The sequence below is a fragment of the Phaseolus vulgaris genome, chromosome 8, assembly GCF_000499845.2.
Source record: "Phaseolus vulgaris cultivar G19833 chromosome 8, P. vulgaris v2.0, whole genome shotgun sequence".
Taxonomy (NCBI): Eukaryota; Viridiplantae; Streptophyta; class Magnoliopsida; order Fabales; family Fabaceae; genus Phaseolus; species Phaseolus vulgaris.
In genome coordinates, this window is record NC_023752.2 from 43,923,582 (window position 1) to 43,933,425 (window position 9,844).

At 42.5% G+C, this 9,844-nt stretch overlaps 3 protein-coding genes across 3 annotated transcripts; all 3 read left to right on the forward strand.

Moving 5' to 3' along the window:
• Positions 1–825: 825 nt before the first annotated feature.
• On the forward strand, positions 826–1,782 carry LOC137825193 (uncharacterized). The gene has a single exon (XM_068630867.1). It carries the CDS (start codon positions 826–828, stop codon positions 1,780–1,782), a length of 957 nt encoding a protein of 318 aa, XP_068486968.1.
• A 1,465-nt stretch (positions 1,783–3,247) lies between these two features.
• On the forward strand, positions 3,248–8,531 carry LOC137825194 (uncharacterized). Its single transcript, XM_068630868.1, has 4 exons — positions 3,248–3,564; positions 5,719–5,776; positions 6,249–6,320; positions 7,317–8,531. The coding sequence occupies exons 1-4, from the start codon at positions 3,248–3,250 to the stop codon at positions 8,529–8,531; spliced, it is 1,662 nt and encodes a 553-aa protein (XP_068486969.1).
• Positions 8,532–8,689: 158 nt separating this feature from the next.
• LOC137825195 (uncharacterized) lies at positions 8,690–9,241 on the forward strand. The gene has a single exon (XM_068630869.1). The coding sequence runs from the start codon at positions 8,690–8,692 to the stop codon at positions 9,239–9,241; it is 552 nt and encodes a 183-aa protein (XP_068486970.1).
• The last annotated feature ends 603 nt before the right edge of the window (positions 9,242–9,844 follow it).

Sequence of the window (9,844 nt, forward strand, 5' to 3'; positions counted from 1 at the left end):
TCGGTTGGTCTTTGACTTTGCTACCCTAAGCCTAATGTCAGAGATCGATATCGAACCTCCCCAGCAGAGGAAGAAGATCAGACATCGGCTGGCAGAAGTGAAAGGTCCCGTAAGGCGGGCCCTAGGATTTCGTTAAGATAACAATTAAAGACAAGAGATGTGTGGAAAGCCTAAAGACACGAAGGATCCATGCATGTGGGATGTATGACGCATGAAGGCGTAGAATCATGGGTAATCCTAGGAGGCATAAGGGCCCAGTAGAATTAGGGTTACCAGCGAAATTGCATGCATGGCACATGGATACTTAGGACACCCACGAAACAGATGGCGCTGGATATTAGGTGCACCAAGTTGGGACCTAGGCAGCGACTCTGATTATTCATTTGCACTCCAGTCAAAGGAAGTTCATGTGGCAGATACGCTAAGATTACAGAATAGCAGCGCAGGGACACTTCCGAAGGAACCCTAGACAGTGGTAACAGAACAGAGGTAAACCCTAGTTTCAACCTATATAAAGGGTGTTAAGAACCCTAGTAAGGTACGCAGCTTTTGAGACTAAAGCTATTTTATACACTTGATGTTTTTTGCCCTAATACTGACTTGAGCGTTGGAGTGCAAACGGCCGCTAGGGTGCCCCTTTGTCTTTGCAGGCGAGAAATTTCTTAACGAAGAAGGCACAGTTCTCAGACAAGGATAGAAGGGCCAAAGCAGCCGTTGAAGTGGACCGGCGAGGCGAGTCAACCGGACAGAACATTTGGCACTCACCGTGGGGCCCGTTAAAATAAGGTCTCACTCACAATCACGTAAGGAGTCTTAACCAACAATATGAGAAGTACGAGACGAGCAGTGGCTAGATCTGAGGGGAGGGCACCCCCCGAAGGGGATAATGTGACCACACAGCAGGTCCTAGATACGATGCGCGCTCTCCAAGCAGAAGTAGCGGCTTCTCGAGAAAACAACGCAGAATTGCGTCGAGCCAATGAGGAATTACAAAGGGGCCTACAACATGTAGGGGAACGCACGACAGACAAGCGTGCACCACCGGTACCGCTTAGGGCACGTCCTATGCCATTCTCGCGAGCGATCATGAATGTTGTGTTGCCAACAACGTCTCTAGGTCCGAAAGTCTCCTTCACGGGAGTGGAAGACCCGGAGGCCCACCTTACGGCATTCCACACCCAGATGATGCTCACCGGGGGATCTGACGTCGTCTATTGTAAGATGTTGATGCGCACCCTATCGGACGCAGCATTAGAATGGTTCATCAGCCTCCCCGACGGACACATTACTAGTTTTGATCAATTTGCCACACTATTCAGGGAACAGTACCTTGTCAACAAGGCCCCCAACCGACTCTCCTACAACGTTTTTTATGTCAAACAGTACCAGAGGGAATCCATGAAGGATTACCTGAACAGATTTGTGATTCAATTAGTCCACCTGAAGCCCACCGATGAGGCCATGATAGTTCATGCCTTTGTCAAGGGAATGCTACCTGGACCCTTCAGTGAATCATTACTAATGGTCTACCCGAGGACGTTCACAGAGATTCGACGTCGCGCGTTAGCACACATTGTTGCGGATGATCGCGTAACACAGAAACAGGGTCTCCTGCCCCCTGTCCGACCACGGGCAACCACCCGACCCCCGCCTATGAGAGTTCACAAAGCAACAGCAGAGAAGAAGGGGCGGAGAAACCCTACGAACAGACCCCGAGGGGGGCATGCACAAGACGAGATCCTCCCCCAAAGCATAACTTCCGGGTGGAGCCCAAAGAGTTGATCACCATTCCCAACATAGCGACAAGGTTGAAGGTACCAGCAAAGACTAACAGGAAAATGGGGCCCAACAAGAACGCTTGGTGTGAATTACATTAGGCGAATGGCCACCATATACGAAACTCTCTAGCCCTGGCCCATCAACTAGACGAGTTAGTAAAGAGCGGATTCCTTAAGGAGTACCTACAAGAAGAAACGAATGATCAGACATTGGTGGCTACAGGAACAGATCAGGGGAACGAAGTTCCTATTCATTGAGAGGTAAACACTATCTCAGGGGGTTTCCCAAGAGAGGGATGTGCCTCCCAGACAACAGTAGAGACACGACAGACAGATCTCACTCCCGACGTCGACCTCACCTTCACGGAAGCCAATCTCCAAGGCATCGTACCACACGATAATGACCCGGTGGTAATTTCCCTAATCTCCGCTGAGAGAAGGGTACACCACGTCCTCGTAGATAAAGGAAGTTTGGCCGATGTTATGTTCTTAACAACCTTCAATCATCTACGGTTGTCCGCGAACCAGTTGAAGCCCTACGCCGGACGTTTGTTCTCGGACAGCCTGTCTTCGCACACCACTAAAATCAGGTACCTTGTTGTCGATGCCCCCTCAACTTACAACATACTATTGGGAAGGCTAGCTTTAAACAGGTTGAAGGAAGTTCCCTTCATAAGACACATGAAAATGAAGTTGCCCTCCCTCGAGGGGGCGGTAATCACCATCGTGTCTGATCAGGGAGAAGCTAAGAGGTGTTACGAAAACAGCCTAAAGACAAGGGGAGGAATATTCTCTGTCACATCCAGAACACCGAGGGAAGAGGGAGTGACCCGAGAAGAGATCGTCCGGGAAAACCGACCCGAGCCTGCTGGGGGAGTGGTGGAGAGGGAGATCAGAGGAAAGATATTTAAACTTGGGCAATCTCTGAGCATAGAATTGCGGGACCAAATCTCCGAAGTCATAGCGAGACACCTCGACGCCTTCGCATGGTCCGCCGCTGACATGCCCGGCATTGACCCTGATTTTCTGTGCCATCACCTCACTATGGACCCCAACGTCCGGCCCGTCCGCCAAAGAAGACGAAAGTTTAACGAAGAGAAGCGACAAGTCATTTGGGAAGAGACAACGAAGTTGTTGAAAGCTGGCCACATCAAGGAAATCCAGTAGCCTGAATGGCTGGCCAACGTGGTGCTAGTAAAGAAAGGTAACGGGAAGTGGAGAATGTGTGTCGACTTCACAGACCTTAACAAAGCCTGCCCAAAGGATTCTTACCCAATGCGCAGTATCGATGCCCTAGTGGACAGTGCTTCCGGGTGCAGATTGCTCAGCTTCCTAGATGCCTTCTCCAGCTACAACCAGATCATGATGCATCTCAGGGACGAGTGTAAGACCGCATTTATGACTGAATCATCTTGCTATTGCTATAGAGTCATGCCTTTTAGGCTAAAGAATGCAAGGGCCAACGGCTAATGGACAGGGTATTGGCTCCTATATTGGGACGGAAGGTCCAAGCGTATGTGGATGACATGATGGTCATTACCCAGCAAAAGGAACAACACGCAACCGACTTGGAAGAGCTATTCACTACGATAGTGAAGTACAGGTTAAAATTGAACCCGGAGAAGTGCGTGTTTGGAGTAAAGGCAGGGAAATTCCTAGGTTTCTTACTCACTGAGCGAGGGATCAAGGCAAAGCCCGAGAAGTGTGCTGCCATAACAAATATGAGAAGCCCAATCTCAGTGAAAAAAGTACAACAGTTAATAGAGCGCATGATTGCTCTGTCCAGGTTCGTGTCGGCCGGAGGAGACAAGGGTCATCCTTATTTCCAGTGCCTGAGAAGGAACAACAGGTTCGTTTGAACCCACGAATGTGAAGAAGCTTTTGAGAATTTGACGAAGTACCTAGCCAACCCTCCGATTTTGCGCAAACCCAAGCTAGGTACCCCATTCCGCTTGTATTTCGCGGTAACAGAGAAAGTTGCTCAGTCCTGTTACAGGAGCAGAACCAGGTACAAAGACCAATTTATTTCGTCAGTAAGGTGTTGCAGGGGCCCGAAGTAAGATACCAGGCCCGAAAAAAAGCGGCCTTAGCAGTAGTATTTTCAGCCATAAGGCTCCGTCATTACTTTCAAAGTTTCACCATCATGGTAATGACGGACCTTCCGATCTGCAAAGTCTTACAGAAACCAGATGTCACTACAAAAAATCGTATATAAAGTGGCAGTTTTAATATGACAGTTATTAAAAACCGCCACAATTAGCTGTATAATACGACAGCTTCGTAGGTGTCATAATGTTCCTTCGAAATGTGACATTTAGAACCGTCATAACCTTCGAAACAATTTTATCCCACTTTTTGTTCCCTCCATAACCTTCTTTCCCAAAGTTTTTTGTTTTCGTTTTCCCCTCTTTCTCAACACTATTTTGTAAACCCTCTCTCTCACCCTCATCACAATCGTTCCTCTCTCAGCCCCATTTCGTAAACCCTCACCCTCATTCTCACTGCAATTGTTCCCTTCACAGTTGTATTTCGTAAACCCTCACTCACCGCCCCACTTCGTATTCCTCTTCTCTCACTGCAATCGTTCCCTTCTCTCTCGATTTAGGGTTTTCAGTCGCACCGCAATCGTTCTTCCCGCAATCATTCTCACCGGAAAATTGTTCTCGTAACTCGGTACGTCGTCGGCAATATGGTTCTGTGTGTACACATGTTTGATGAAATTTGGTTCTCTGTAATTTATTTATTTTTCTTGTTTCATTATAAAATTAAAATCATTGTGAATTGGGAATTTGGTTTTGTTGTTAACGGGAGTGAGAAATGGAGTAAACAATTAGTTCAAAGTTTTCATGTTTTTGTTGTTCAATTTGAAAATGTCTTAACTGTGGTACCCTGTTCATCCATCATCACCGACAATAATTGATTTTGGCTGTAAAGTAATCATTTTAGCGTCGTTCCGTCAATGCTATTGATCTTTATCATGAACCAAACTAATGGTTTCTCACTTTTTCTTAATTTTTTTTATTACTGTATTTATGATTCTATTTGATGGACTTATTTTCAATTTACTTGGAGTTATCCATTTCAACAAGCACTTATGAAGCATGTTGTTCCTGTCTGGATGAATTCTTTATAGAATTTTTTAACTGAAATAAGTTATTTGGGGGCTTACTTCAAATGCTAGAAATTCATGTTAATGATTAAGGCTTTAGAAAGATTGGAAGAAGTGTTAGTTGTTTTCATAATTATTGATGATTAAGTGAATTGTCAAAACTCCATTCTTGCTTACTTTGAATTCTATCAAGTTTCATTATTTTTGGGTCTCCCTATTTCTTCAAACTTTTACATTCCAACTAATAATTTTTAATATCTATTATTTTTTGATAACTAAAAACCCCCGGTTACAAACTTTAGAAATGAAGGAAACCACCTTTCTTTCAAGGTTTTTACTCTATAGTTATGCCACTTTCATTTTTCTTATGAATTCCCCCACTACTGTCAAATTAATGATAAATCCTTTTTTTATCAAAAGCTTACTTGCTCTTATTAAAATTGTGGTCCCTGGGTGTCTTTTTTGTTATTTTGTTTCTATTTTTTTTTCATTTTTTATTTGAGACATAATATTGATTATATATAGTACTTTCATTTTCTATTTTTGCTTAAGCTTTTTTATTAGGATCGGGTCCTCCATGAAAATTGGAAACAAAATTGATTGGGATGAATATTCCATCAAGGTATTCATCCAAATGCTTTGAAGCATTTTGTAGTCTGCAAGTCTGGAAATAAAACTTACTTACATTCTCTACTTCAATTAGCAGTTATTTATACATGAACAGAATGAATCTATTTCCCATCCCAAAACACTTATCTCATGAGTCTATTAATATTCTTCTCACCTGGCCAAACAACTTATGCATTTATTTTTCTATAAAATGAATTGCAGGGCTGTAGTTGATCATAATGAAGGCAAAGACGTCACTTTTACTGTTAAGAACATTCAGGTATGTAGTTATTGTATGTATTGCTTAAGTTGTTATCTATCTTGTTATTAAACTGCTACTTAAATGCTCTTGGTTGTATGCCTATACTATATTCTGGGTGATGCTTGAGTGACAAGCTTAAAAATGTTAAAATTTAACTCTATAATCCATTTGTATTGTTTGTGTATGAATATTTGTCATGCTGGACGCAGATTTATGCTCCATTTGAAATCCCAAATAAGCTAAAGGTTGCTTGATTTTGCTATGTAAGCATAAACAAATATTTGATTTATTCATTAAAGTATTGTTTAATCTTTTGGAAATATTAATTGAATAGATGAGTTCTTAGCGTGATAGATTGATGAATTAGGATGAGTCAATACTATAAATGCAGGCTGGCCACATGTGTAATGTTGCTTTTAAGTACTATTTTATATATATTAATGCACTAGTTTTCTACCTTGATCTAACCTTTGCACATTGTGTACCACAGGCTTCTCAAGTTCTTCGCATAATAACATTTTATTGTACACAACTTCCAGGTCCAAACTACCACTGCCGTGAGGTATAATTGTTTGAGAATGTGTTTGTCACATCACATGTGCTTAAGGATTACTTCTCTTAACTTGTGTGAATAGCATATATGTGCAACATCTTTTATACATTTATTTTCATTGTTTCTTATAATTTTAGTCTATTTGATTATCATGCAGGGGTCTAATCTTGCCACATTACCTCATCCATATAGTGTCTTTGATTATAATATTGTTTTCATTTATTTTTTAAAAATTATCAATTAACTCTAAACATATTTTAACTTATTCCAGGCACAGGAAGTTGGAAGTGGTGCTTTATCACCAAACCAGAATATAAGATCAAGTCGAGGCAGTAAGAGAAATTAGGATTGGGAGTTTAGTTGTATTATGTTTAGAAAATGAAACAATTTATATTTTGACAATTTAATTTACTTGTTGTTTGGATTAGTTTGACATTATCAACTTTGTTCTCTCAATAAAGTCATATTTTGATTATTATATTTATCAATTTTAATTATATTATGAAGTACAATATTATTATGAAATTAGTTTATGTTATAATTTAATTATATTATGAAACATAACTGTGTACTGAAGTTTAATTATAATATGAAATTATATTATGAAATCAAATTATAAAATAGAATTAAATAAATTATTATAAATATTAAAAATAAAATTAAATATTTAATATTCGAATTATGACAATTATAAGGTGTATTATAAATGTCATATTATACTGTATTAAGTGGCGGTTAAAAATGCCACTATTTACGTTAGAATTGATTTACCTAGTTTTTAAATTACGACATTTATAACTGACGTCAATTACACGCTTAAAACCGCCACTTTATACAATGTATAATATGGCGTCTGCTACAACGGTTCTCAATTGACCGCCACATTAAACTTTGTGGCGGCAAGAATTCTGACGGTACGCGGTACCGCCACAGATGTATAATGCGGCGGTTAAAAACGTCAGTTTTTGCAAAAATAACTGTCACATTATACACGTTTTTTTGTAGTGTGTGGCGGGAAGAATGGCATGTTGGGTGGTAGAACTCTCTGAGTTTGACACACATTATGAACCCAGGGGCCCTATCAAGGGCCAGATCTATGCCGATTTCGTAGTAGAGCTCTCCTCCGCAGCCACCCATCAAGAAGGGGTAGATTTCAAGTGGGTACTCTCAGTAGATGGTTCGTCAAACCAACAAGGTAGTGGAACAGGAGTCATTTTCGAAGGTCCGGATGGGTTGCTAATCGAGCAGGCTCTCCGTTTCGCTTTCAAAGCCAGTAACAACCAAGCAGAGTACGAGGCCCTGATCGCAGGAATGTTGCTAGCAAAGGAAATGGGAGCGAGAGGATTGCTAGCGAAAAGTGATTCTTTGTTAGTCACAGGACAGATCACGGGGGAGTACCAAGCTAAAGATCCTCAGATGGTCGCATACTTGGAATACGTCCAGGTGCTGAAAGAATCGTTTGATGTGTTCGAGCTAGTCCATGTACCTAGAGAGCAAAATGCCCCAGTTGACTTGCTTGCCAAACTCGCCAGTTCGGGTAAGGGGGGCCGACAGAGGATGGTGATTCAGAAAACCCTGAAGATACCTCGAACGATCACGGGAAAAATGGCAGAGATCCAGCACATGGACACCTCGGAAGGGATGAGGAGGAGTCATCAATTGTTGACACAGGAAACGGTGAAAACGCCTAGAATAAGCAGGTACCCGATTGTTGAAGTGATAATGCCACAGGTTCACCACGTCGAAAAAGGAGAAACTTGGATGACAGCTTACCAGTGTTACTTGGCCGACGGAATACTCCCACTAGATCCCGCAGAAGCCCGAAAAGTAAAGAAAAATTCAAGTAAGTACACCCTAATCGATGGAAAGTTATTCAGGCACGGGTTCACCCATCCCATACTGGTTTGTGTGGACGGTGAACAATGCACACGCATCATGGCAGAACTACACGAAGGAATATGCAGTAGCCACATCGGCGGTCGATCTCTCTCGTCGAAAGCCCTCCGTGCAGGTTATTACTGGCCAACCATGTGGGAAGACTGCACAAGATACGCCCAACGATGCAAGCAGTGCCAGCAACATGCTAATTGGCACAACGCGCCCCCAGAAGAGTTGAGATCAATATACAGCCTGTGGCCATTTCATACGTGGGGAATCGATATTCTGGGGCCTTTTCCTTTAGCAATAAGGCAGATGAAATACCTCGTGGTTGCTATATAATACTTCACGAAGTGGATTGAAGCCGAACTAGTAGCACAGATCACAGCCCACAAAGTCCAACACTTTGTGTGGAAGAACATAGTGTGTCGTTTCGGGATCCCAAAGAGGTTAGTATCTGATAATGGTACGCAGTTCGCAAGCCAACAACTGGGTAAGTTATGCACAGAGTTGGGAATAAAGCAAGTGTTCGCGTCAGTAGAACACCCCCAGACGAACAGACAGGTCAAATCCGCCAACCGAGTTCTACTAAGGGGACCTGGGCAGAAGAAGTTCCTAGAATCGTATGGGCCTATCACAGCACCCCTCAGTCCACCACCAAGGAAACGCCATTTAATTTGGTATACGGTTCGGACGTTATGATCCCAGTAGAAATCCAGGAGAACTCACCACGTTTCCAGAATTTCGTAGTCGAAGAATCGAACGAGGAGAGAAAGGTGAACTTGGACCTACTAGACGAGGTGAGGGAAGAAGCAAAGATCAAAGCTGAAGCTTTGAAAAGGAGGGTAGAGTACAAGTACAGCTCCAAGCTGAGACCTCGACAATTTCAGGTCACCGACCTGGTGATGAGGAAGGCTCACCCGTACCAGTTAGAAAACAAGTTATCCCCCAAGTTATCCCTCAGAAATGGGGTGTATAGGCTCGAGACGTTAGAAGGTGGTGCAATTCCTCGCACTTGGAATGCAACCAATTTGAAATTTTACTTTAGTTAAACTTTGCATTTGTACACATTTATGGGGACACTCTTTTTCCCTTGAAAAGGTTTTTTAACGAGGTCACCCGAATAAAAGTTATTCAGTTAAAGTACATTGCGAAATAAATGAACCTCTCCCTTGTAGTGATAAGGTAAAGAGCGGAAGTAATATGGTTCCCCAAGTGAACCTCCCTCTTACGTAAGTTCACCAAGTTCGAGAATAGTATGGTTCGCAAAAATAAATGAACCTCTCCCTTGTAGTGATAAGGTAAAGAGCGGAAGTAATATGGTTCCCCGAGTGGACCTCCCTCTTACGTAAGTTCACCAAGTCTGAGAATAGTATGGTTCGCAGAAATAAGTAAAATCTCCCTTTGTGGTGATAGCCAATATGGAAGTAATGTGGTTCCCTGAAGGAATCTCCCTCTTGCAAAGGATAGCCCGTTCGAAGACAGAATGGAGACCTTTTCTCCGAGGTAATGCACAAAGAAGATGGAGGCAGTAGGGAACAACCGAAAGAGCCCCCTTCCACGGAACGTCGCTCATAGAGGAGCAATTTAGTCTCCCAGATTAAACCTCTCCCACGAGAGAAGGCATGATTCCCAGTTACGCCCAAATTCTATAC

Coding starts and splice junctions, on each gene's coding strand:
- LOC137825194 (XM_068630868.1), top strand. CDS start 3,248: ATGGACAGGGTATTGGCTCCTATATTGGGACGGAAGGTCCAAGCGTAT. Junction 3,565..5,718: donor CGCATGATTGCTCTGTCCAG/GTTCGTGTCGGC, acceptor AATGAATTGCAG/GGCTGTAGTTGATCATAATG. Junction 5,777..6,248: donor TTACTGTTAAGAACATTCAG/GTATGTAGTTAT, acceptor TGTGTACCACAG/GCTTCTCAAGTTCTTCGCAT.
- LOC137825193 (XM_068630867.1), top strand. CDS start 826: ATGAGAAGTACGAGACGAGCAGTGGCTAGATCTGAGGGGAGGGCACCC.
- LOC137825195 (XM_068630869.1), top strand. CDS start 8,690: ATGCACAGAGTTGGGAATAAAGCAAGTGTTCGCGTCAGTAGAACACCC.